The 27,470-nt window shown below is 39.8% G+C and overlaps 3 protein-coding genes across 8 annotated transcripts; 1 reads left to right on the top strand and 2 right to left on the bottom strand.

The window, feature by feature from the left end:
• Positions 1-8,839: 8,839 nt before the first annotated feature.
• On the bottom strand, positions 8,840-11,877 carry LOC102708262. 3 transcript variants are annotated; one of them, XM_040525672.1, is made up of 6 exons: positions 11,738-11,877; positions 10,430-10,545; positions 10,012-10,252; positions 9,825-9,912; positions 9,219-9,285; positions 8,840-9,144 (listed from the first exon to the last, which is right to left on the bottom strand). In XM_040525672.1, exons 2-6 carry the CDS (start codon positions 10,493-10,495, stop codon positions 9,091-9,093), a joined length of 516 nt encoding a protein of 171 aa, XP_040381606.1. In that variant the 5' UTR covers positions 10,496-10,545; positions 11,738-11,877; the 3' UTR covers positions 8,840-9,090. The 3 variants fall into 3 exon arrangements, with proteins under 3 accessions (XP_040381606.1, XP_006657696.1, XP_015694492.1); XM_006657633.2 differs by having other exon boundaries at positions 11,741-11,877; XM_015839006.1 differs by lacking the exon at positions 11,738-11,877 and having other exon boundaries at positions 10,012-10,247; positions 10,430-10,547.
• Positions 11,878-15,398: 3,521 nt separating this feature from the next.
• Positions 15,399-18,542, bottom strand: LOC102707980 (probable potassium transporter 9). Of its 4 annotated transcripts, none has more exons than XR_005812183.1 (6): positions 17,456-18,542; positions 17,292-17,366; positions 17,152-17,208; positions 16,944-17,061; positions 16,564-16,820; positions 15,399-15,924 (listed from the first exon to the last, which is right to left on the bottom strand). XR_005812183.1 is itself a non-coding variant. In XM_006657632.3 (4 exons), exons 1-3 carry the CDS (start codon positions 17,224-17,226, stop codon positions 16,606-16,608), a joined length of 408 nt encoding a protein of 135 aa, XP_006657695.1. In that variant the 5' UTR covers positions 17,227-18,542; the 3' UTR covers positions 15,399-15,924; positions 16,564-16,605. The 4 variants fall into 4 exon arrangements, 1 of the variants encoding a protein (XP_006657695.1); XR_001550667.2 differs by having other exon boundaries at positions 17,152-17,366; positions 17,456-17,573; positions 17,879-18,542; XR_005812182.1 differs by having other exon boundaries at positions 17,152-17,366.
• Positions 18,543-20,316: 1,774 nt separating this feature from the next.
• On the top strand, positions 20,317-26,893 carry LOC102717359 (vacuolar protein sorting-associated protein 24 homolog 1-like). Its single transcript, XM_040526457.1, has 6 exons — positions 20,317-20,428; positions 20,656-20,732; positions 25,003-25,105; positions 25,769-25,890; positions 26,071-26,262; positions 26,540-26,893. Exons 1-6 carry the CDS (start codon positions 20,317-20,319, stop codon positions 26,618-26,620), a joined length of 687 nt encoding a protein of 228 aa, XP_040382391.1. The 3' UTR covers positions 26,621-26,893.
• The last annotated feature ends 577 nt before the right edge of the window (positions 26,894-27,470 follow it).

Here is a 27,470-nt window from a genome sequence, read left to right as displayed (position 1 = left end):
GAATGGTGACCAATATATACAGGGGAACATGTGTTTATACCAAGGAAATAATAATTAATGACAATTAATGGACACCTTATAACAATATCTCTTGTATTTTATCTTTGGCAAAACATCAATTTTCCCATTAATTTATAGACATGAACAACACCTTGTCTATTATGATTAGATAATTTCATGCCATTCAAAAGAAAAGAGGGATAACTGACAGTTGTATCTATACTATATCACCAGTGAGAATGGTAAATGACATGATGATTAATCCTCCCTTAATAAGTTCTTGTAGATTCAAAAATCATGAAGCCACTTAAGTTTACCTAAAATTGCATCCTGCAAGAGTCCATTTAATAAAGCCCACGCATTTGTATAGATGTGCGCATTGTATGTCTTATTAAAAAATTCCGCTATTTCTTTAACAACAACATCACTACAATTAATATATGTTTTATAACTTTTCCAACCATGGCACTAGACGTGATATAAGTTAGCACGAGCTAGTTAGCTTTCTTTTGAGATCATGATTGTTTGTTCAATCACATGTGATTATAATTAAATTGATACTGTATATGTTTGCATTTTAATTTTGAAGTTGTGAAGCATGCTTTCTTCTTGTCATATGTAGGATTGTGCATGGTGAGGTGGATAAGTGTATGTTGGCCAATTTAACTTGTTATATCTTAGGTTTAAAGTTTTTTACTATATATTGTAGCTCTAATTATCCATCAGAATTTCTTTATAAAAATTTGTTTGTTGGGTAAATTCTTGTGCATGTATGTGAACTTTAGTTATTTCTAGGATAGTACCAGGAGCTCTAGATATTTCACTAAACAAGGAGGATGTGGCACGTACCTTGGTTCGAACTCGGGTGGGCATGCACAGACCACTTGACAAGCAAGCACCCATCCACAATGTGGACCTTAGTTAGCAATAAGGAGAACAAGGAATACATTCAGGAAGAATCTAGGGTGTGACGATGCCGAGTTAAACTATGTGGGAGAAGCAAGAAATAGGCCGCACCAAGTGATCCAAATTGAAAGGGAGGCCATCCAAAGGCAGCCCAAAGTGACAAAAACTTTCCAATGAGGAGGATAATTGATCGACTTCACAAATCGAAAGATATTTGGATGTTGTTGTCTTAAACGTATTGTATTGGAAGAAATGACATATATAGAAAGGATGAAAAGGAGGAGCAAAAGAGGGAGGATGTTGTCCTCAACCTATGTGGCCGAGGAGGCACCCTCTCTCCCCTCCCTCTGGCTGCCCTAGTAGAAGTTAGTGCATGCTAGGGTACAGCACACCATGCAACCTAGTTATCCAAGTGCACAAGTTGATGTGACTAGGTGATTCCCAGCAACATATATTGGCATGTGGACTCTATTGGCTAGCTTAGCTCTATTGCGTGTGTGCACATCGGTGTTGTCCGAGAAAGCATGCATGATTGCCCCTTGTGCATTAGACCAACTAGGGCCTAATGGAATTCATAGTGCGGGGAAGTGGTGAGTGGTCTCTCCATTCCATGTCCACGACTGATCGCCATGGAGGAGAGAGAGAGGACGAGTGCCCTTCCTACTCACGTCTTCTGCAACTCACAGACGGATTTGGTAGAGAAGCCATGAAGACACGACCAAGACATGCATTGGACAAACGAGGAGCTCTACCAAACCCGGAGAGGGAGGGAGAGTAACAGTGGTGGCCGAATCTAGAGTAGTTGCAACCATCACCAAGTTCGTGCCTAGATCTAGACGACCTTTTACAAAAATCTTGACTTTTAGGGTATACAATGTAAAATTTAGGTTCTATTGGTAAACTAGAAAAAATGTAAGGAGTAAAATAAAAAATAATAGGGGCTGATATGAATGATATGAATTGAAGACACCACTTAAGCCAATTTGCATTGTGGAGAGAGGGATTGGTATCAGCCTAGGTGGCATATTATCTCTCCTCTAGGGCCGCTGAATAAGGGTGTTGCACCTTGAATGCCTTAAGATGGAAGTAGCTAACAGAAGGTTTACCTACAAAAGGAGAAAATGCTTATAATTTTGACCCTTGACCTCGATGTGCTTGATTGCTTGTGGAGGCAGAAAGATTGCTTTCCTTTTAGATGGTCTAGCATTGGAATGGTAATCTTGCCTGACTGCCCATTTACACATGGATAAAAACTTCATTAAGATTACTTGTTTACCCACCAAATCTTAATGCCAGTGGGTTGTACCGGTGGTTGTGTTTGTTATATACTTATGTTGAACACTGATTTGTGTGTTGAATTATACGTTGGTCAATTTGTTTGGACTTATGTTTAATTTGTTTAGAAGCTTGTTTTAATTACTAATTAAGATTTTGATATTAATTATATACTTACCTATTGTTTGTATCTTGTACCCCTCTATATTTTAATAACTTATGTCATTGATTATTTTAGTAACATTCGACCATTCGTCTTATTTCAAGTTAACCAACCATGTATGCTAAAACCTGACATTCATTGCTACCCTATATCCTGATGTGCTACCAAGAATTGATCAGTTTACACCACTTTAATCTTGATCACCCACTAAAACCCAATCTACCACAAATGCCAAAACCATTTTCGACCAAAGCCCGAGTAACCATCACAACCCAATTCTATCTAATGTGCAATCAAAGCCTAATTAGTTGCTACAACACATATCATTACACAGTTAAAGACCGATCAGCCACCACAACCCAAACCTAACAATGTACCCATGATAGACAAACTTCGTTAAAGTATGGCTAGTCAATGGATTGGTCTAATAGGCTAACACCCACGCACCCATTAACCCACTCAAGTACTTTGTATGCTTAAAAAGTTCATACACGCAAACTTTTCATACTTTGTGTTTGTATGTTTGTGTGGGTATACGGTGGTACTATGTGAAGCGCCATAGAGACAATACACGCTACTAAACAACATGGCGTGACACACAGCGACCAACTCCCCTCCCCCACTACCGAACCAACCCAATCGCTCGTGGAGTTAAAATATAACTTACATATAGATGGGTGTGGGTTGCGATGATAGCGTTGTGGATTTAAAATTTAATCATTGTTCAGATTCTATGAGTGTTTGTTGTGGAGTTAAAAAATAGATGGCTTCATATTTAGCATAGTGTTATGCGTTGAGTGATAGAGTTAAAAAATAACTCACACAACAAACACATCCGATACCCAAACGCACTATGTCATATTGATATGAGTTAAAAAATAATTGGCTTCATATTTTAGCATAATGTTGCGTGTTAAGTCAAAAAATAACTCAACAAATTAAAAAAGTAATTACCTATGTATTGACAATGCATTCGTTTTTAGTTAAAAATTAACTCAGAGTGTAAACAACAATTAGATCATAATTAAAATGAATTGTATCATGCAAAAACTCACGAAAAAATAGAGTTAATAAATGATTTTTAAAGTACATACAACTTTAACATATACATATATATATATATATATATATATATATATATATATATATATATATATATATATATATATACATATGTATATTCATCATTATACATAGAGTTTATATATAGAAAATTTACACGTAGAAACAAATTTAACATACAAACTATCTTGTAGAAAAAACATCTACTTTAAAATCATGTTAGAAAGTTGTATGTACAAAGATTATACATGAAAATTTTATATATATATATATATATATAGTTTATATATAGAAGATCTATATATAAATAGTTTTTATATACATAAAGTTTGTACGTATAAATTGCTCGTGTGGGTTAACAAGCGTGCGGGCATTCGCTGGTTAGACTTTTCGCCAATCAACACAACTCATCCTAAAATGCTGCCAGAGCCCAACCAACTGCCATAGCTCAAACCTGAAATGTTTTTGGAGCCTAACGTCAACATATTCAAGATCTTGTTTGGTGTTTGGATGCTCGTGTGAGTTGAAATCAAGAAGGCCCATTTCAACATATCTCGGGAAGTAACTCAATGGAATGCCCATAATTTTCAGATTGGTTAGGATCTGAATCGAGGAAAGTTGCAACCGAACATTCCATCCCTCTCTTTCCCTCTCTGTCATGAGACTTTCCACTGCTAATCTTCTTGGTACGTCCATCACTTTAGATGTGTTTTTTATGGATGAAAGATAAAAGATTTTTTGATTTTTTTGTTAGATATTTAATGGTGTAAATGATGAAATAAACTATTATAAAGTTAAAAATTCACTTTAGAAAAGTGAGATTTTTTTTAGAAAAAACACACCATTTAGCAGTTAAAAAAATATGCAAGTAAAACCCAAGGAATAATATGCACTAACCTTGTTGATTGTTCAAACTCACTATTTTGCCACCACCAGCAACTCCACCCTTTCATAGTTGGTTCTATTGGAAGTGACTTCTCATGTGGTTTTCCCTCATCTTCCTTCTACGAACAGATGTAGAACATAAATCAGAAAAATGTTTGATTCATGCCTCACCATCAACACACCTATTAGGAGTGTTCTATTTTTTGGTGGTACCACCTTTGATGGGCTTAACACATCTTCTCAGACAAGATAGATCTACCTTAACTCTTCAGACAATTGTGCCACATCATGCCTAATGGGCCCTACCTCATCATCATTACCAGTTTGGCAATCATCATCGCCACTGCCACCGAGATGATCCATATTAGGAGACACCACGTGACAAGTTGATTTTCGCAATCTTAAGCCAGCCAGCTCTCCATGGCAGCTTGTTGCCAAGGATGTGTCCTTGGATAGGAATTGTATCTTGTTGGTCGTGTTCTCGCTTTCTTGCAATTTTTCCTGCATTGGTATGAGCACAGGCAACTCGATATATTTCCCATGGAGAATGTGACGTTGCATCATCGTAGTACCTTACCCCTTATCCTCCCCATACATCCAGTGGTGAGTATATGATGGCAGTATGAACATGTATCGGTTGCCTAGTACCAATCACGTTTTTCCTATATTTCAAGATTCACGGTACAATATGGAGGCAAAAGTCAAAAAAAAGTAAGGAATTTGCTTTTATTCAAATAGGTATAATCTCGTATGTCTCGTACCGATGAAAATCGTTGATACCAACAGCTACAAGTTATAAGTACCGACGGGTATTAGTTGTACTGATTGTTTTGTTCCATAACATAGCATCATTGTTTACATGACGGTTGCATCATTCTTATATAATGTTCTCAGATTTGTTCTATATATAGCAAGACTAATACGGTACCACTTAATATAAGTTATTCTACACCCCTTCCTTTCAATGCCTCCTAAGGCTCATCCTATCTCCCACCCCTCTTTTCCTAGGCCAAAAATCATCCACACCTCAATTAAAGGTTGGTCAAAGAGTTCCCCCTATGGATCAACCCTCTTATGGGCTTCCCCTCATGTTTATCTAAGGCCACCATTTATCTCACAGGAATTTTGCAGTAACACGAAGGCACAAATGCAGTAACATGACAAATAATTCGCAGTAACAACGTCGAAACATATCCATGAGGGATCTAATTTTTTTAAAGCACTTTTATGAGGTGAGAGATAAAGTTGTTTAAAGTTTGTAATCTTAAGAAATATATATAGGATTTGTATTAGTATACACTAATGCTATGACAATAGCTACAGTAACGCTATAACGTCATGTTACTATAAAATATGTGTATTGTTACTACATAATTGGGATATAAGTGCAGTAACATGTGCGTTGTTACTGCACAATTACAGTAATATCATGATACAAATATAGTAACATTATGATCGAAGTACAGTAACACGAGATGTGACTGAATACTATTGCTATAATACAACTAATACATGTGGGATAGCTAAAATGTTATATTCTCAATCTTTAGAGAGCAATATCTCATGTGTCTTATATTACTTTTTAAAACCGTTTTCACTACGGGGGTTAAAAAATTATGATTTAAAAAACTAGATCCGTCAAGGTATTGTTACTGTATTTTATAGGGCATGTTATTATATTTTTGCCTTCGTGTTACTGCGCTTTTCAGATAGACGGGACTGGACAAAGGTGGGGGTGGGGAGGAAGGTTAAAGGATATGTTTGACTAGCGGGAAAGAGGTTTGACCAGGCTAGAAGAGAGCTTTTGGGCCCTTGGAAGGGGTGGGAGGTGAGTTTGGGTCCTGTGAAGGGAGGGGGGCATAAAATAGCTTATTATATAGTGGTGCACATATTAGTTTTGATATATATATATATAATATATATATATACACAAGTTAATCATCTTATCTTTTCTAAATATATTTTTAAGTAGTAGTCAATTTTATTGGTTACATCATTAAATAGCTACCATAAAAATCAGAAAATCTTAATCTTTCATTTTTATCTTCACAAAAGACCACAGCAGCGACATTGGTTAACATACCAAAAATAGATGAAGTTATAACCGGACAAACATGGCTTGCAAGTTAGGTACACTAGATCAACCAATACGCTGCACAGAAAAGATGAAAATAACACATTAACCGATGCACTTATATACTCTTCACCGGTGCAAAAGCGAAACACGATGATATCTACCTGGTGCAATATGCAATTTACACCTTTTTTTCCTAACACATTCTAAACATGAAAAAACTTTTGCAAAGCCTGAATTTCTCGTTCAGATAATGCACAGATTTCGTTCTTGAGCCTAAATTTCTCGTTCAGGTACTTGACAGTTGCTTTTTTTAAAAAAAAAATGGATATAGTAAAAGCATCAATTTTGTTGTGCTACTGCTGAATTTCCCAGCGCTTTCATCCTGTATCAGCTCGTTGTAAACATCACAGGCTGTCATACCAGTGCTACAGACAACTGCTTTGGATGAAGATGTGTCAATTGACATACATCAGGTGCAGGTAATGACTTTTTCACCTTCTTGCTGATGTTTTCACATGCCAGAACTCCAGAAGCCAACATCGAGCAGACAACACATTTTCCTTTGGCATTTGAGAAATTTTCCAACGCTCATCAAGAAAATGGACCAATGGGCCGTTCGCCGTGAGGTACTACTACCTTTCAGTTTGGAAAAAGTCCACCAAAGGCCCCTCAACTTATAGACGAGTTTGTTTTTCGCCCTTTGATCGGAATACGAGAGATATATACCCTTAAACTCGTATAATCCGTTCATAAAAGGTGCCTTAGTATTTTTGACTTATTTTTTCACTAGTTTTGCTGATGTGGCGTTCGGTGACTCCCACATTTTAGGTATTTTTTTAAAAAAAATTCTTTCTCCCTCTCCTTGCTCAGCCGGCGGGGCGGGGCGCTGGCGGCGACGGCGTGCGGCGGCCGGCGCGGCAACCGACACGGGTGGGCGATGAAACCCGACCACTTCTCCCTACCCTTCTCCGCCAATCCTCACCGTCGCAGAAAGTGAACCCCGTGCCGTCGTTTCGAGCCCTGGCCACTACAGCGGCGGATTTCTTGAGCACTGTCGCGTCGATGACTGCGCCGCCGCCGATCCGGAACGCGGCGGCCAGCAACCCACTCGCTAGATCCCAGATGCTCACATTGCCGTCCTCCGAGCACGTGACCAGGTTCTTGCACGCGTTGGTGTTGCCGCTTGCATGCCACAAGCGCGTTGTCGCGGTGGTTGTGTTGGCGGCAGAGCCCAGGGGCACGACGTGGCGGTGGGCGCGACTGTCGGAGCGGCCGGCGAAGAGGCGGGCGGCGGGGAGGTCCAGGGTAAGGGAGAACGTGGTGCATGGGAGTGTGAGGGTGCGGAGGTGGGCATCAGTGTGCTCCAAGAGAGAGTGAGTGGAGAGCACGTTGTTGTAAGGGTCTGTGGAGACGATAGACAGTGAACCCCAGCATGGACTTCTTGCCATAGTCAACTGCCAGGCGGTCGAGGAGGAGCGAGCCGAGGCCGGAGACAGTGCCGCCACCGACGGTGTTGAAGACCAAGAAGCCAGGCCGGTGCAATCGTCGGCGAGCTTGCGAACGCGATCAAGGACGAGATCAACAATCTCCTTGCCAACTGCAAGAACAAGAAAAAGATTGTCCATCCATCAGTAATTTATCACTTGATCAAAACCTCTACAAAATTATGATCAAGTGATCAATTACTTAACTTGTGTAGTGGCCGCGGGCGAAGTTGGCGGCGGCTGTTGGAAAGCTGACAGCGGCGTCCTCGTTGTCGCTGATGAGCTGCTCAGGGCGGTAGACACTAGTGCGCACCTCATCGATCACAATGGGTTCGAGATCGACGAAGACGGCACGAGGCACATGCTTGCCTCCGCCGGTCTAGCTGAAGAAAGTTCACTCGCCGTCGGTTGAGCCGCTGGTGTCGTCGGTGTCGGCGTCGAGGATGGAGAGGAGGACGAACATGGCCACCTCGCCTTCGTAGCCGTCGGAGACAAGGATCGAGTCGTCGTCGTTGAGCTCGAGGCACGTGACGGGGAAGCCTCCTTTGTGGGCGCGGACGCACGCTACCGCCCGCGTGGCTCTACTACGCACCCACGTCGGCCGCCGCCGCCCGCGTCGATCGCCGCACGCCACTGCTGAAGCCCGCGCCGCCGCTACACGCCGTGTCGCCAGCCCGGCCGTCCCCGGGCCGCCCCTGCTGTGCTCCGGAGAAGAGAGAAGAGAGGAAGGGAGAGTGGAGAGGAGAAAGAAAAAAAAAATAACCGACATGTAAGACCCATCGGACGCCACATTAGCAAAACCAGTAAAAAATGAGTCAAAACTACTGAGAGACTTTTTCTAAACGGATTATTCGAGTTTAGGGATACACATTTCCGGTATTACGGTTAAGGAACAAAAGAGACTTTTTCTAAACGGATTATTCGAGTTTAGGGATACACATTTCCGGTATTATGGTTAAGGGACAAAAGAACAGACTCGTCTTAAAGTTAAGGGACATATGGTAGACTTTTTCCTTTCAGTTTATACCTATGACATGTCAATATGTGATCGTTCAGCAAACTGCATGTCTGCAACATCTGACAGCATAATGTCCAACTGGAAAGAAATCATATCAACACATTGTAGTAGCTTTTACAACAGTTTTTTTTCCTTTCCCAATTCCCAATTTGTGAATACTTTGTAGTTTCTTTTCTTTCTTTTTTTTCTCCAGAAAACTATCATAAACAGTCAAACTCAACTAATCATAGAGCCCTTCTTCATGCCATATGTCAACCAAAAAATCAACCATCTCCTGCAAGAATTTTATAAATCAGAAGAGCACTGCATAAATAATCAATGGAATAAAGGTTTTATTATGGATCTTACAGATAGTGGGATTGGCCGAGGAAACCGCTCACTTGTCGACAACAGATCATCATATGTTGTGCACCAGCTGTGATAAACATATATAAAGGCGTTAATGATTGTACCTGATGTTTGGTGTGAATAAAAAAGTAGGTGGCATGGAACAACAAACATTGACCAGCAAAAGGCAATGCCACAGTTCTCTTTTAATATCCTCTAGGCAGGCAGTGTGGGTAGAAGTGGAAATCATTGCCAGAGTTGCTAGATCAGGTGCTGAAAACCATCTCCACGTCATTTACCATCAATAACCCTTAGGCTTAGTGCTAGCCAAATATATCGAGATGGTTAAATGTACCATGCTATTTGGTCAGGCACCAGACATGATATTTATTACAGCCTTGACAAATAATATAGTGATGAAATTTCACGCTTATTTGCAGAGGTAGTTACAAACTATTCCTAGATAACAAGAACTCATAGCTGGAATGAAAACAACAGTCTCCAGACAAGCTAGTTTACCAAAAACATTCCAGATCCATTAATGCAAGTCATTTATAGTTTTCTGAACTCCAGATCAAAGCTGTACAGAAACGTTAAAGGCAAATGAAAGATGAGAGAAAAATGGACCTTATTATCGGCTCTCGTGATGCCTCTTTGGGAACTTTCTCCTGGTCTCCGGTCCATTGCCTTCTCATATCAGCCCATGCTATAGCCGCTGCAGAAAGAATATTTGTATAGAAAACATACACATGACTACAGATAGAAGCTATTGGACTGAACAACCCACGAAACAAGAATCTAAAATCATGCATACCATGATTGATGAATGAGGTGTCTTTCCCGTTAGAATCATTGATGATAGAGTTGGGAAGTGATGATATATTTCCCTCAAGGGATACTGATACACTAACATTGTTCTCCATTGCTTCTTGGCCTGATGAGCATTGCCTTCTTTTTCCAGCAGATGAATGGTAAGGCTTCTTTCTCACAGATGTTTTTGCTTTAGAATCTGTCAGTGGCTGGGACTTGCTCAAATTACCTATGCAGCAACTGTACTGCATGAAGTAAACATCAGAAATGCTTGACGTATGAATTGCCCCAGTGACAGTCTTGAAAACAGTCCCTCATTAACTAAAGTAAAGGATATAATATGACCGAATTTGAATTGAAAATGTACGGAGCTATGAATATGATCCTAATGTTTATTCCAGGTAAACACGAAGAGAACCTACCCCATATAAGCTTGAAGATGAGCTCGTATGAACAAAATCTGCCAAACAGGGTGGCAATGGAACCATTCAACTGTGGCACATGGTTTAACTTTTCATTCGTCACGATTCATTTGTTTCTGAAATAAAAGAGGGAATATTACAAAACTTTCACTTCAACAAAGTTAATAAAGCTAAGGAATGAACATCCAACAATCATTGCAGGGAGATGCCATAACAAATCAGACTGGCATTGTGCAGTAAGATAACCTTGTTCGGTCAAGTTACATATGATCTGAGAAGACAATACACTCAAGGCTATGTTAGAAACAAAGTCTCTCAGCCTGACGTTAACAATTGTTTCCTGATATAAGCATCAACTAGACATGCCATTCGCTTAACGGCGTTCATATTTCAACACAGAAGTATTCTATAATAAGGCAATCAAAGAGTTATTTATCCAAATAAACAGTGTTGAAACTTTTAACAAACCAAAAGGAGGGAGTCCACTTATCATTGACTCATACACTCCAAGCTTTTCATGTCATGTCCAGTTCAATCACTTGACATCACTTACTGGGCACCTGTTTTGACTAGTCAAATGCATGTGCATTACCACAGACAAAAGGCTAATCTAGTGCAACCATTCAGCAAGTGGTCGCATCATCATAGGAAAAATAGAAGCGCCTATAGAATTAGAATAATCCAGTTGCTGAGAAAGAATGTTATCCAGTTCGATAATGTTCCAGTCAGTCCCATTATCAAACACAACCGATTTTAACGGGGTTCTCGATAAACCTATAGTGCTAACAAGAACTAAGAAATCAGGTTAGCTCTCTAGGGGGAGTGAATCATGTCATGATAAGTGTAATTAGACATTCACGATCCCACGAACACAGTTAAACAAAAAAAAAACTGCTAACAAACCAAAACAACAGGAATATTACTACTTCTCTGACAATATGCTCACTAAATTAGACAACGTTCCCCCCAATAATGTTCAAACCGGGAAGCTGCATTTTCACCGCGGAAATGAGAAAGGCGTGATGCCAACCATGGCACCAGCAACACCCTCCCCTCCCTCCCCGGTTCTCCGCGGGCACGTCGAACGAAATTCACAGCCGCTAGCCCGAATCCGCGAGCTCCACGAACCAGCTCCATGCACCCACCATACCGCCATCTCTCGCACGCGAGCGAACAATTAAAACGCCTCGCCACAGAAGGCGACCTCGATTGAGAACCAATCGCACGAGAAAACCAGATCGAAATGCATGCACGGAGAAGAAGAGAACAGGGCTAGGGGGGGAGAGGGGGGAGGGGGCGCAACCGCACCACCTCGCGGCAGCGGCGACCCCGAGCCGGGGCGGGGGCAGGCCACCGCGAAATCCTCCCTCCGGCCGCGCGCTCGCTCGCTCGTCGCCTCGCCCGCTTCCTGGAGGAGAGAGAGGAATTCAGGTAGAGGAGGAGAGAGAAGAGGATGAGAAGAGAGAGAGAGAGAGAGAGAGAGAGGAGGAAGAATGTGTTAGGTCGGCTGCGACCGTCGCTGCCTTCCTTCCCTGGACCCGGTCCACGGAGGGAGGGGAGGGGAGGGGAGGGGATGGGGATGCCTCGAGATGCGTGCGGCGGGTGGAGGTCGCGTGGACCGGGCGCACGGTGTGGGCCCACTTGGGAAGAGGAGGAGGAGGAAGGAAAAGTGGCACGAGAATGGAAAGGAAGATTTGGGTTGGGTGGTGGTGGAGTTCGTTTTGCCGACCTGCCGCAACCGCGAACGAACGTCGTTCCGACCTCTTTCACAACACTGCATGACTTTTCGGAGACGGACCCAGGGCCTATGTTCGTCTCGCCCTTCCCCCACCTCTTCCGTTTGTTTTGACTTTTGAAGTTTCCCAAACTACTACGGCCGTCGTTCGAGAGCTGCATAAGTTTTCTTTTATCTCTCTTATTTTTCGCGCGCACGTTTTCCAAATTACTAAATGGTGTATTTTTTATAAAGTTTTTCTATAAAAAAGTTGTTTTAAAAAATCATATTAGTCTATTTCATATTTTTTATAATTAATAATTAATTAATCATGTACTAATCTATTACTATGTTTTTCGCATCGGATAAGTTATCTTATCATGTCACCGACAAACGTGGCCTACCTCCGTCTTATAACAGCAAAGTTCAATAGTATATGCAACTATTGGCTCCAATTTATCTATAGTCAATCTAATAGTTAATTCATACAATAGTTACCTAGAAAACATCAATATATAGTCTCACATGTCATACAAATATTTTGTCTTGTAGCCCATATACAGCTGGCTACAAATTAGTAGCTCACATCTCTTCTCTCTCCTCTTATCTCTTTAAAAATATGCTTATAGCTAGCTTATAGTCTGCTATTATACCTGCTAATATAAGATGTTTGACTTTTTTTGTTACAACGTTTGACTATTCGTCTTATTCGAAAATTTAGTGCAAATATAATCATGCTTAAAGTTGTTTTGATAATAAAGTAAGCTCCTGTTTAGTTCGCAAAAACTTTTTGCAAAAACATCACGTCGAATTTATGGACACCTAAATGAAGCATTAAATATACATGAACATTAAAACTAATTACACGGTTATGCGGGAAATCGTGAGACAGATTTTTAAGCCTAATTAGGACGTGATTAGCCATAAGTGCTACAGCAACCAACATATATTAATGACGGATTAATTAGACTCAAAAGATTTGTCTCGTGGTTTTCAGGCGGAACCTAAACTTTGTTTTGTAATTAGTGTACGTTTAATACTTCAAATGGGTGTCAAAAACCATAATTAATGTTTTTGCAAAAACTTTTTGCAAACTAAACTGGACCTAAGTCACAAGCAAAATAAATGATATTCACATAATTTTTTGAATAAAACAAATGATCAAACATTACAAACAAAAAAGTTAAACATCTTACATTACGAAACAGAGGAAATATTAGTGCTTATTCATTTTGAGAACAAAATAAAGTATTTTGATTTCTAAGGAATAATTTTAATAATAGTAATTCGGTTGGTATAACTAAAGTGTAGGAAACCATTGATTTTTTTCCTTTTATACAAGATAGAGAGAAAACAAAAGAAAATTTGCATCCACTTTAACATCTGAAAAAAAAATATATGGAGTGGTGTGTGCATGCATCCTACTCATCGTCTTTCTATTGCTATGGACTATAGTTACTCCAAACCAAACGAATCCTTCAATGGTATATTTTAATATATATATATATATATATATAGGAAAGTTGCTTTAAAATCATATTAAATCTATATTCAAGTTTTCTTTAGCCAATACTTAATTAATAATACACTAATTCACCGTACCGTTTGTGTGCTAGGGGAATCTTTTCCCAATCATTGCTAAAGAACACACTAGCTTGACCGATCATTTCACTTAGGGTATGATTAATGTACAAAGATCATGTAGTCTATATGGGTGCATCCACCACATGTGACATTAGTTATGGTAAATTTCGTAATATTTATGGATATGGTAAAAAAGTAGATTCCAATGAAAAAAGAATGTGAGAGCATTTATTCTTATGGACAACTCATATGGATATGGACTGCTTTAGCCATTAATAATATAATAATCACCCATTCACTCTCACAACATATATAAAGACAATTAATATGATGGTATTTATTATATAATGACCACTTTTATAATATAATATACCGTGGATGCTCTTATGTCTCGTCCCAATCCCTACTCCCTACCTCGGCTCTCAATGACATACATCTCACACAGCCAATACCGTAAAATCTAATCAAACAGAATAGTCACCAGGTAGCCAACACAATCTCCAGTAGGCAATCGCTAAAACTCATGACACTACTCTCCTCTTATGATTTACTACATCCATCCTAAATTATATTTATTTTTAATTTCTTTAACAGAAATTAAGGTTGTGAAGAGAATACTATGATGTATAAATGGATCGGAGTAAGAGCTCCTTTGGACAAAGGAATTTTGAATGATAGATTCCTATGGAAAAAAAAATTCGTATATGGCCGAACAAAGGAATGCATCTTCCGAATTCTTTCAAAATTTGAGCTCCTTTGGACAAAGGAATTTTGAATGATAGATTCCTATGGAAAAAAATTCGTATATGGCCGAACAATGGAATGCATCTTCCGAATTCTTTCAAAATTTCTTCGGAATATCTCAAAACATAGGAATTTAGAGGATTTTCAACATAGGTCCAACCACTTGGAAATTTTCCTTTTTGTTTATCTGTCTCTTCTAACTTCCTACGTTTTTCGTGTACTCGATCTAAATGGTCAGTCCTATAGTTTTCCCGTGTTTATCAATCCATTTGGACTGATAGGCTCTAATCTTGTATTTTTCCTAATCTAATGTTTTGAGAACACTGTATTCCAAAAAAAAACTCTAAAGGATAGGTATGGATAAAATAGAAAACGATCAATGATACCAGTAGTACTATAAATAGTGTCAAAAATGCTTATTTTCCAGGAAAAGATTCAAATCCTAGAAATAGTTATATTTTAAAATTGATGTGATACTTGTTTTTCACATCACACTTTATATTGGTTTTAACACATACTTATACTTTACAAGAGGGTATATTAAAGACTACTAGTTATATACCCGTGCTAACGCTACGGTATTATAATATTTATATTCATATATCATTTAATTTTATATTAGTTTTTTTCTAAAATATGTTTAATTGCACTTTAATTCGGTTCAAGTCATATATTAAACATACATGTGCTATCATATGGTGACATTTGATAATAAAAATTAAACAATTAAAAAGTTTATGTTTTAGATATTGCACAATTTTTGTGAGAGAAACAAACATTCATCGTAAGACCTTTGATACAAAATGAATATGGGAAAAGAGAGAAAAAAACAGAATAGAATCTCAACTACGAAGTCATGTGGATCTAGACCCTTGGGACGCCGGCGAGTTGGATCTCCTACTTCCCATTCATACTGGTTGGAAGCAAACAGCCAATGATTATGCCACGTGAATAAACTTAGATGTGAATACAATTATAAATGAAATCATAAATGCTTTAAACATAGTTACGGACGAAAAAGTCAGTCCGTCAAAATAATGTCAGTTGCATACTTCCATGTCAAAATTGATAAAAGGGCTCCTGATCCATTGGAATTTGTTCTTGATGGAACAATATTTTATCAGAAATGATCTAAACATAAAATAAAAGTATAAGATCCCAATCCTAAGCTCCTAACTCATGTACCCCTTTACCTGTAGCCAACTGCTTTCATCAAGAGTCGATAGCTTCACGGCCCCTGGCTTCGCCCTCGTATCACCCTTTGCCATAAGAATGCTATTGATTCTTGAAGGCTCAATTGTAACCTCTGCTGCACAAGCCTAGATAAATCCATACGAAAGAAGAGCATTAGGTTACGAGATCTATTTTGTGGTACTTTTCCATCACGGACATCAGATGCAAACTTCTGTATCATTCCTAATGTTGTCTCCATTGCAGGATTCACAACAGAAACCTGTTAGCAAAAATGAAACAACGGTCAGGTTTCTCCTCTAACTGTAAATTAAATCTTTGTAATTCTGATATTCATACACAACAATGATGGAATATTACAAAATTGTAACTAACTCAGCTTCAATTCCAATTTTACTTACGTGCAAGTGTGCCAGGTATGTGTCAATAATTTCCTCGAGCAAAATCGGAGGTGCAATGATAAAGTTTTGATCATCTCTAAATACAAATTGTAGCATCAAATCATTACTTTCTCTTTAAAAACACTTTAATAGGTGTCAGGTTACTCCCAATGTACCTCTTCTCTCATGATTTGATAGTCTTAGTAGATAATAGAACATAAATTTTGCAATTTGTTATTGGACAAAAAGCTAATTTAGTCAATGAACAAGTCCTCAATTAATCTATCTGTCATGAAACCTAAGCTCTAAATTTAGTACTAAAATCCTGTAGTCCTGAAATAAAAAACAACATCTGAAACTTAATAAGTACATTGCCTATATAGACCTGTGAAGCTGAAGTTTTGTTATATAAACTCAAGTCCTGCATTTAAGCTCAAAATCTGAATTTAGGGGTATATTTTTGTAGCTCAGCAAAAATAGGACTTTACTCACTGCTAAATATTGTCAATGAGCATACTCACCAGATGCATTTCCCATATACTTGGTATCGCGAAATCCGACAGTCACACCTCAATGCAGAGGACCATGAGCAGCCAGTTGATCTCAGGGATGTAAATCTGGCCATGGATTTTCTCAGATGTGTGCACGACTTTCACTCTTGGGAAGCAACTGAGGGACTGGCTCTGGTTGATGATGGAGAATGTTCCACTGATGATTGCTTGGCTTCCAACAACCGATGCCAAAATTGCCAGCACAAGCATAGTCCACCTTACACTTTCTGCATTTTGCACAAGCCAAATGAAATGGTGTTACTTCAGTGCCCACTGATACCTCAAACACTAAGCAGTTAAATTTCAGAAGCATCAGCTGCTATAATGTAAGATTCAGAAACATGAAGTACCTAGGACTGAGATATAGTACCCAATTTGGTATGTTGAGTCCAGAGCTTGGTGTTGCGACGCAGCTTGGCCCATGTATCCCAAAATCAGTGCAGGGTATACTAATGTAGTGAAAGCAAGCTGCAAAAGAAAGGTTCAGAGTTGTGATTTACTGGAAAATTGGAATGAATGAGGAACAAAGGGACTGAAATGAAAGACTGGTGAAATTACTTGGATTGCAGTGTAGGAGAAGTGGCCTGCAGTGCTAAACATTTCAAGAGTTGCTAACTTCATCCAATAGCCCATTTGCTCAGAATTGTTCAAAGAAAAGGGATGACCATTATCTCAGCAGAGGTGTAACTACATTTTACCTGTCATACAAAGTAAAATCCGCCCAGAGACATCCATCCAGACCAAAACTGAATTTTTCAGGTGTAATAACATCTCTGTTTGAAGGGGTGAAATGGTGAATAGTGGACTGTAGATGAATAAAAGGCCAAAAGGTATTTTAAAATTTGAGAGAGTGGTTTAATACCCAGTGGCACCATTATATTTAGGCTTCAGATACCAGTATAGCAGCTGGAAGCAAAACTGGATAGTGCCTCAATTCTGTTTAGACCTCATATACTGAAACTTCTCTTTATCCATCGGGGCTACCAAATACAAACATGAATTAATATACTAAATTCCACAAAGATACAGAAAAAATCAAAACAAACAACAACAAAAACCTGGATAAACATAAGTAAATTAATTAATTCAAACAATAACGTAAACTCAGACAACAGCACGTCCTTCATGTTGTTCAAAACAAGAACCCAAGGACCTAATTATATTGTTGGCATCGTTTAAATATTGTCCTAACTCCTAATATACGTTCCATATGTGAGCAATTGAGGAGGATATGCTGATATGCTTGAAACCTAGAACAACAATCAGAACCTCTTATGGTCTTAACCTGCAAGTGGCGACGGCGGCGGCGGGGATGGCGAGGCGCTGGGGTGATGGCACGGCGAGGCCGACAGCGAGGTGACTGCGGGAATGGAGAGGACAGCGAGGCGACGACGGGGATGGAGAGGCCGGCGGCGGCGGGGGTGATGGCGAGGCGACGGCGCCGGGGACCGCGAGGCGACGGGGATGGAGAGGACGACGAGGCGACGACGGGAATGGAGAGGACGGCTCGGCGACGGCGGGGATGAAGAGGCCGGCGGCGGCGGGGATGATGGCGAGGCGACGGCGCCGTGGACCGCGTAGGTGATGGCGCAATGAGGCGGTGGAGGGGTGGACGGCGTCAATTGCGCGAGCGCGAAAGGAGAAATATAACAGGGCAAAGAAAAAGGAAAGAGTAGCGATCGATGTGGACTGTCCGATCTGATGCAGATGATAGATTTGTCTAACGGGGCGACGAGAAGGAGTGCGTGGGGCGGCGCGGGGTGCCGACGGGGCGACGGCGACGAGGCGCGCGGGTGCGACGCTGGGAGGTACAGGCGCCACTCGCGGGGGCGGCGTGCGGGTGCGGTGTCGAGGCGTCGCCCGGCGCCGGTCGGGACCGTCGGCAGGAGGGCGGAGGGCGTAGGGTAAATGATGACGACGCGATGAAAGTGGTGTGAGAGAAAGACTGAGTCATACTTCCTGGATGTCCAGGAAAACTTCTGACTCCCAAATATATACGTAAACAAGGACGTGTGAAATTACTAAATTTTTGGAAGTTGAATGGCAAACTATTGGAGATAAGTTTTTTTAATTTGCCAAAAATATAGAGATAGAAAGTTGGGATAGAGATCTCTTGGAATTGCTCTATGTCAAATACCATTGATGAATGCAAGTTCTATAAAATAACATCGTACAAACGATTTTGTTTAAAAAATATCATCGTCATTACAATTTTATCCAGTTTTACCATTAATACACTATTCATACTAGAGCACTTGATAGAAAAATACTTTTATCCAGTTTTACCATTAATACACTATTCATACTAGAGCAGAAAAATACTGATGGAAACGATGACATTTGTTAGACAAATTCGTACGCAGGATGATATTTTATAGAACTCGTATGTATGGATGACATATCTTATAATTAATTATTTATCAATAGCATATGTTTTCTCTTTTCTTTTGGACATTGAAAAGACGTGGTCACTAGGACATGAGTCAGGAGATGGGACCACACGTCAGCTGTTTACACGCTTGCCACCTGTTACGCCGGAGAATTTGCCATTTCGCTACTCTCAAAGGTGAGTTTCGCCTCTTATCCAACTTCGGATTTAGGTTTCTCTAAAATATCATTAACGATGACACTTTCTTTTTCTTTTTTGCCATTTCCTCCTTTGCTCTAAATCTGAAATAATTTTCTCCTTTTTAATTTTATTTGTGACCATTTTTTCCCTTGGCTAGCAGTCTAGCAAAAGCCCAATTTTATACCGATTCGAGTCATTCTATTAGTAAACCAATTTAGACCGATTTATCAAATTAAAATATTCTTAATCAGTTTGGTTGAATATATAGACATCTTTTTCATTATCACATCAGATCTAAAAAAGACTCTGTATCGACTAAAGTATATACTTTGACTTTCATGCGCTAGAACTTTAGCTCGTAAACATAAAAGCACAAAACAAACTTTTATGCATTAGTTGTATTTGGTATTTTTAGAAGAATTTTGAGTGACGACGAGCAGGGGAGGGGGCGGTGACAAGAGCAAAAACATCCGAGGTGGAATTAAGAAAAATAAATCCAACCCAAATTTGTAGCAGATGGAGAAATGACACCGGAAATAAGGGGGTGTTGTTGGTGAAATGAAAATTTTTGCGTGCAATATCAGACGTTTGATTGGATATCGGAAGGGGTTTTCGGGCAAGAATGAAAAATCAAATTTCATGGCTGGCATGGAAACCGCGAGACGAATCTTTTGAGCCTAATTAATCTATCATTAGCACATATAGGTTACTGTAGCACTTATGACTAATCATGTATTAATTAGGCTTAAAAGATTCGTCTTACGATTTATCACATGACTGTGCAATTAGTTTTTCGTTTTATCTATATTTAATAATCTATTTAGATGTGCAAAAAATTTGATGTGATGTTTTTGAGCGAAAATTTTTGGAAACTAAACGGGGGCTAAGAAACAAAGAAACAAGAGGGGTTGTTTGATAGTGGTATTTTAGTGAAACCCAAATCCAAAGCGCCATAAAATAGCAAAAATCCCTTTACGCTGCAGGCGTCTTCCACCCAGGAGGTTTCCTATACTTTCCCCCCTTCGCTCGCCGTGTCTCCTCTCCTCCGCGTGCGTAACTGCGTAGCCGCCGCGTGATTCGACACCGGCGGCGGAGGCGGAGGAGAGGGGGGATAGGCTACCGGAGTCGTGGGCAACCGGTCGACGGGACCGCCGATGGAGAAGGTGAAGGGGTTGCTGAAGCCGCGGCCGACGCCGCAGCAGCAGCTGCGGGAGTGGCAGCGCCGCCTCCGCAACGAGTGCCGCGTCCTCGACCGCCAGATCCGAGGTTCCTCCCCGTCCCCCACCGCCCCCCCCCCCCACCTCGCCCTCTCGTCTCGTCCCCGCGGCCCAGGCGCTCTCCATAATCGGGGCATGGAGTTGAGGGGAATGTTCATCGCTGCCTTCGATTAGCGCCAGCGGCGTAACATTTGCTTGCCTACGCAAGCGAACCTCGGCTTGATTAGTAGGCCGGTTATTGCGATCCTCCTAACCCTCTCATTCCTGTGTTTGCAGATGTGCAGAGGGAGGAGAAGAACGTGGAGAAAGCTATCAGGGAGGCCGCTAAGCGCAACGACATGGGATCAGCGAAGGTGTGTGCACTTCAATTCTGTTGCTTTGCATAAGCACTCTGGTTTGTAGTGCAGTACACACGAACATTTTTTTTCCCGTTCCGTATGGCTAGTTGGATGCCATTTCTCAGTTAATGCAAGTGTATAGTTGCTTTATTTTCAGTTCTTTGAGCTAAATGCCGCATATCGGCCTTTGTGAAAATTAAAGTATCAAACCTGGTAGTGAAATGAAATGTACACACAAAAAGGAAAAGCTTCACTTCTGCACGCCTCAAGACGATTTCATATACACCGCTTAGATTGTAATTGTTTGTTAACATTTTTGAACCTAGTATGCTGGGTTTCTCAGAATCGTGTCACTTTGGTCCCATTGACTCATGCAATATACTTATATACGTACTAAATTTTCTTTTATGTTTAGTTGTGAACTTGTGATCCAACTATCAACAGCCTTTTTGGTTTTGTATGCCATCATAGTAAGTTAGGACAGTTAGTAATGTGCACAATATCCTGACTCCTCTCACATTTGTAGAATTTTTTGTTACTTTATTTCCTCGTTGGGTCCGATACTGCCTTCCATGGCATTTTGATGTTACCCACAGGATGCAGCATTGACATAAATCCATGTGAAGCTTGACTAGCAAACCTGAGTGTAAATTGATAGAATAAAAACCCACAAGTCCATGTGTCAGTAAATTGAGTATAGAATGAGTAGGGCATGGCATGCTGAATAAGCATTCTTATTGCCAGTAAAACATGCCCTGTGTGCCCTGTATCAGAGCACAAACTGTTGGTGTGGTTGGCTAGATGCTCTGGTCTACAGCTATCAGCTGGTGCCATGGTGAATTGGTAGCTGGGTTCAGAAGAAAAGCATGCACATGGTCCATGACTCCATGGAAAGGAACATAAACATAGGAAGGACGAGATTGGCTAATTGCTTGTTTGATTAAATTAAATTCTTCAGTCCCAGTTATAAAGAGGTGTGCCAACCGTAGCAATTCCAATCTCACTTAATCCGATAGCTGCCCATTGGACTAAAAGACCAACTAAATGGATAATGGCTGGAACCTGCTGATACCCTTGGCACCATGGTTGTGAAGGAACAGCCCATTTAGCATGCTGTATCATGACACTATTCTTTGAATTTTCGTGGTGTATACATACTTATAGTAGGGATGGGCATGGGTCAATATGTCGGTGTCCATTGATTCACACTAGTTCAACTAAATGCACTAAATGTCACTTGTTACATTAGTTGAACTAGAGTGGTTCAATGAGTACCCATGGATTGACCTATGTTTGTCCCTATTCTATGGATAATATAGAACATGTTTATATATACATCCAAAACCCTAATTGAAAATGTACTAAATCCTAACTAAATGTTTGGTTCCATTTCTCTACTGTTTTTATATCCATATTTCATGGACTTCATAGTACAACATATTAACAAATTTATCCTACATATTCGATAGAAACTTAATAGTCGTAAAGGGTATTTTTTAAAAAAGATTATTCTTGTGTTTTCAATTTCTCATTATGCTATCTTTGTAGTTTATGTCCATTTCTCCTTTGCTCTTTTGATTACTACTCTAGATGTTATACATAGATGTAGTTCTCTTGATTTGTCCTTTGTTTTATGAAGAAAAAAAATTAAAATATATTTTTTCCATTCCTTTTGCATGAATATAGAGCTAATAAGTCGAATTGCAAAAATATACATTTGATGTGGGAGAGCGACATATCACAGCTGTGGTGGTACATAATAGGAGCGCGCTACTGCGGTGGCACGCACACATAAAGCGGCGTCACAGAATAGGACCACTGTACTGTAGTGGCATGCGTTCACAAAAGCAACACTGATGCAGTACCGTGCGCCACTGCTGGCTAGTAACCTCAGCTGCCGTCTTCAAATCAAACTCATTGCACTCGTTGCCTCCTCAAAATTAGACCTGTCAATCTCAAAATCAAAGGCGCCCTGGATTACTCATGATCAGCTGCAAAGTTAGAAAAAATGTCAGGCACGATGATGCATTTCGATTGGGCTGTGCAGCACTGGCCTCCTTACTTGCCCATAGTAGAAATTAAAGCATGTTGTCTAACATAATCTTATATTATTTTAGTGTGTATGGTATTTTCCAACCTAAAACTTTGAAGCCATCACAACTACTAAATTCCATATTGTAGAACTTTCTGGCTCCGCCTAGATTATCCATGAAGCAAAAAATATATATTATATATATATGTCTAGATTCATGAGCATCCATATGTTTTTTTGGTTAGAGCTAGACAGCTAGTAAGTTTTACAATATGGGATGGAAAGAGTATCACATACTAGTAGGTAGAGGAGAAGTCCATTAACCGTTCTCACTTAACTATGACATTTATAATGGTCTAGCATAAATAAATATAACTCATTATTAGTCTGCACCTAAGTTATGATGATCGTGAAATAAAATCCATAGTGGTAATGAGTGATTGAGCGGTTGATGATGTGAATATATGCATATTCGTACATTTGATCTTGGGTAGAACTTTGTAGCTATGACAATACAACACAATGCTTACCACAAGATCAGACTTGTGGATGTGCAATAGAGTATTCACTGAAATATTTCTTACTCTTTTCATGGATGATAGAGAAGAGGGTAAACTGTTTTCTCAAGATATGCAAATGCACAAATCTGATCCAGCGGTAGAACTATGTAACTATAACATCACCACAGTTCCTACCTTAGGACTAATCATGTGAATTTGCATACTACAATGAATCGTAGTACTCATGTATCTGCTGTAGGAGAAATGATAGAGCTGAAGAAATGATGACTTTTTGGTTTGTGAGTGGAGCAACTATTTATAAAATGGTGGGTTGCAGGTTTGCTGCATTGGATTCTCTTGGAATGATTGCACGATTATTTATTAAGTTGTTGGCATCTCATTGTTTTTTGCCGAAAGATTATTTGGATGCATGTGGTAGGCCTGTCGCTGAAAGATAATTTGGATGCATGTGGTAGACCTATCACTGAAAGATAATTTGGATGCATTTTCTACCATATGCATCCGAACTATCTTTCGATGATTGAATACCCTACTATGCCACATACATCCAGATTGTATTTTGCTGATCGAATGTACGTGGCTTGACATGCATCCAAATTTATCTTTCGGTGAGTGATAGTGCTATTGCCAACAAGTTAATAAATAGTCATGCAATTGTTGCAAGAGCTAGAAAGTCTTACAATGGAATGGAGGAAATAGATGTGATGACTTAAAGTTTTAGGTTAGAAAGTAACATACACCCTGGAATAATGTTAAATGAAAGGTTTTCAATCCTACTATGGGCAAGTGAGGAGGTAGGTGCCATGCAGCCAAGCCGTGTCATCATGCCCAACATTTTTACTAACTTTGAGGCTGATAGATGAACGACAACTGTGAACCTAAGGCGTCTCTGATTTGAAGATTGACATCTCTAATATTGAGGAGGTGATGGGTCCGATTTGAGGACGTCGGCTGAGGTGACGGTCCAGGGCACGGTACCACATTAGTGCTGCTTTTGTGAATGCGTGCCACCTTGGTACTGCATGCCTGTTTTGTGCCACCTCAACTGTACCAAGCTGCTCTCCCGCACCACATGTACACTTTTGCAATTCCATTTATTAAGTGTATATTCATGCAAATAAAAACTTTTTTTTTTCATTTCTTGAACACTCAATTCACTTTGTGTGCGCAGCTCTGTCCATGAACTATTCAGTCATCCATTTGCATGCACCAATTCGTATACATCAATATATGTTTCAGTCCTCCACTCATGAGTTTAAAGTCTCAACAAACATTATCCGTTACAAGTTTTTACATCTGTCTTTTAACTGCTAGAGTAAGCTCAACACCTGTCACAAGCTGTGGTGTTTGACGAAGGAAAATGATGCAAATTGTTTTTAAACGAAGTGGTTAGCCGTGGCCCTGGACCTGTCGATGCGGCGGAGCCGTGATCGGTGATGCTCCGGCATGGCAGGAGAACGAACCCGACATACAATCTAATAGGATGATTGAAATTAATCCCAATATATGCTGCTAGAGACTGAGCACACAAATCTCAACTACTAACTGAACTAGCTTATCTAAATAACAAGCCAATCCTAACCTATCAAATGACTTAACCGACATCTGTTTCTTCCGATGCCGTCCTCTCCTCATGCTAGCGTGTTACTCCCTTGCTTGCTACGACAGTATTGTAAACCCCACATGGCAACACCTTTGTACTGTTGATGTCAATATTTCTTTCTCATGTCAGGCTCTTGCTAAGGAACTTGTGAGATCAAGGCGTGCTGTTAATCGTCTTTATGAAAACAAGGCTCAACTTAATTCAGTGTCAATGCATCTTGGAGAAATTGTTGGTATGTTCCGTTTTCTTTCTATATGAGCTGATAGAAGAGAGGATTTATTAGCTATTCAGCTTATGTTGCATCCTCAAGTTCCTTGCAGACAATCACTTCAAAATCTGTTAGAGCTATCTGAAATTTATTTTCTGCTTATCTGCTTGCTCTGATACCGGAAAGCACTGAGATCATTCAGTTACAGCTTAAATTGCAATTTGCAATTTGCATATGCCATTGAAATTTTTTATTCATTTGTAATTAAAATTTGGTGTCACGCTGATATATAGGTTTTCATCCATCGCGTAAGCATTGGATGATAATTTTTCCCACAGAAGTGGAACATAATCATCATGATATTGTTGATTTTGAACTGTTTTGTTAGTAACCCTGTAGCACCTGTGAAAACCAATTTACATGCTCATGTCATTTAATCTTTAATGCAGTTTCTTTTATTAAGTTTTTCTTGTTAGCATGTGAGTGAACTTCTCGATTGCAGCCAGGACAGTAGACCCCATAATGACAACACTGGCATTCATCCTGTATTTAGGAGAACCACAGTTGTACATGGATTCATTTCACATTTGTTTTGGCGTGAGATCTAACCAGGACTAAGGAGTAGTGCTTCATTTATTTGTTGTATTTTCTTATTGCGAACTAATAATTCTGCTCATGCAATTTCAGCAACGGCAAGAACAGTGGGTCATCTGTCAAAAAGTACTGAAGTAATGAAAATCGTTAACAATCTAATGAAGGCTCCAGAATTGGCTACCACCATGCAAGAATTTAGTAAAGAAATGACAAAGGTAATCTACTATTTCTGTTTGTTAGTAGTTAGATATATACCATATCAATCCAGCACATCCATTTCTTATGCATTGTTTAAAGTCGCTAGTGATATTGATTTTTGTGTTCACAAAATTATTGCTAAGTTGATCATTGGGTTGTGTGCTTTAATACACTGACCTTTTGCTGTTGAACTATAGGCTGGTGTGATGGAAGAGATGATCAATGATGCAGTTGATTCAGCTTTGGACTCTGAGGACATGGAGGAGGAAATTGAAGAGGAGGTTGACAAGGTTCTTGCTTCAGTAGCTGGGGAGACTGCCTCACAACTACCAGATGCTGTGAGGAAACAGAGGATAAACCAAGCTTCAACGAGCAGGGTCCAAGAAGAGGTAGGTGCTCCACACCTTGTTTGTTTGCATACATTGAGCTGTGCAAAAGAGTAGTCTTCCATAAGTTAATTTGCTAGAAGTTGCTTTTGAGAAGTTAAGCTGTCCTAAATAGATAAGAGAACACCACCCTAATTCTAGTTTCCTAATAATACCATAAGTGGACGTAATACTCCAGTGGTGAACCTAAACAATTCTGTCTGACAGAAATGTCATTTAGCTATAGGACCATTTATTTATTATCTCAATTATTAAGAGCAACATTTTCCCCATATTGTAGCAACAAGCTGTTGCCGAGGGTGCTGATGATGAGGAAGATTTGGAAGAGATCAGAGCACGGCTTGCTAAAGTGAGGTCATAACATTCTATTCTAACTTTGGGAGTTCACTAGATAACATCCAGACCAATCTATGATAGATTGGGTTGATGATAGTTTAGCTTTTTCCCTCAGTTGACCAAGTTTGAACTAGCAATTTACTATTGTATACTTGTATAGTAAACAGCGTGGTGAGGTGATATGCCGGTATCATGGCCTGTCTTTGATTTCATCTGGAGTGTAATGGTAGACACATAAATTTGAATAATGTGTATCAACTCTTCTAGTTAGTACTATGCCAGATCAAATGTTCAGAAACTCTTGTGTATGCACCAAGGCCTCCTCTTCCCGCCTTGTGTTTTGGTATGCGTGGTTTTTGTTCTGTACCGAAGTGTTTTCTTGAGTTTTGGGCTAACCAGCACCGGTTCCAGACTAGTGTTTTGGCAGACATGTACAAGAGTAACTGTCAAGGTATTCCAAACTGTTATCTTACTGAAAGGCCCCAACCTCCTACTACCTCCGTTTTGATTTTGATTTTTTTAATTGCAACATATGATCATTCGTCTTATAGTACAAATATAAAAAATAACAAGTCATCTTAAAATTCTTTTGATAATAAAGTAAGTCATAAGCAAAATAAATAATATTTTCATAATTTTTTAAATAAGACAAATGGTCAAACATGTGAAACTTTTGACTTGCACCCTGCAAACTGAGTTTGGGAGTACTTCCACCTTGCGCTTGGTCTAGTGCAGGTAGTGGCTGTAGCGTCTGGAGATGGTACAATCCTCACTCTCTTTTAAAGGGGCTGTTAATCTGGGTTTGTTGAGGTCTTGTGGCAATTGCTTGTTGATCAAATCGGTCGTTTTCCCCGCAACTTCTACTTTTTTTTCAC

The sequence above is a fragment of the Oryza brachyantha genome, chromosome 7 (assembly GCF_000231095.2).
Source record: "Oryza brachyantha chromosome 7, ObraRS2, whole genome shotgun sequence".
NCBI classification, from domain to species: Eukaryota; Viridiplantae; Streptophyta; class Magnoliopsida; order Poales; family Poaceae; genus Oryza; species Oryza brachyantha.
The sequence above is the reverse complement of the archived record's forward strand: the minus strand, read 5'-3'. Positions and strand labels throughout refer to the sequence as shown.

Coding starts and splice junctions, on each gene's coding strand:
- LOC102708262 (XM_040525672.1), bottom strand. CDS start 10,495: ATGGTTCCATTGCCACCCTGTTTGGCAGATTTTGTTCATACGAGCTCA. Junction 9,913..10,011: donor CACCTCATTCATCAATCATG/GTATGCATGATT, acceptor TTCTTTCTGCAG/CGGCTATAGCATGGGCTGAT. Junction 9,145..9,218: donor CTCGGCCAATCCCACTATCT/GTAAGATCCATA, acceptor AAATTCTTGCAG/GAGATGGTTGATTTTTTGGT.
- LOC102717359 (XM_040526457.1), top strand. CDS start 20,317: ATGGAGAAGGTGAAGGGGTTGCTGAAGCCGCGGCCGACGCCGCAGCAG. Junction 25,891..26,070: donor TTAGTAAAGAAATGACAAAG/GTAATCTACTAT, acceptor GTTGAACTATAG/GCTGGTGTGATGGAAGAGAT. Junction 26,263..26,539: donor CGAGCAGGGTCCAAGAAGAG/GTAGGTGCTCCA, acceptor CCCATATTGTAG/CAACAAGCTGTTGCCGAGGG.
- LOC102707980 (XM_006657632.3), bottom strand. CDS start 17,226: ATGGGCTATTGGATGAAGTTAGCAACTCTTGAAATGTTTAGCACTGCA. Junction 17,062..17,151: donor TCTCCTACACTGCAATCCAA/GTAATTTCACCA, acceptor TTTCTTTTGCAG/CTTGCTTTCACTACATTAGT. Junction 16,821..16,943: donor GTACTATATCTCAGTCCTAG/GTACTTCATGTT, acceptor TGCAAAATGCAG/AAAGTGTAAGGTGGACTATG.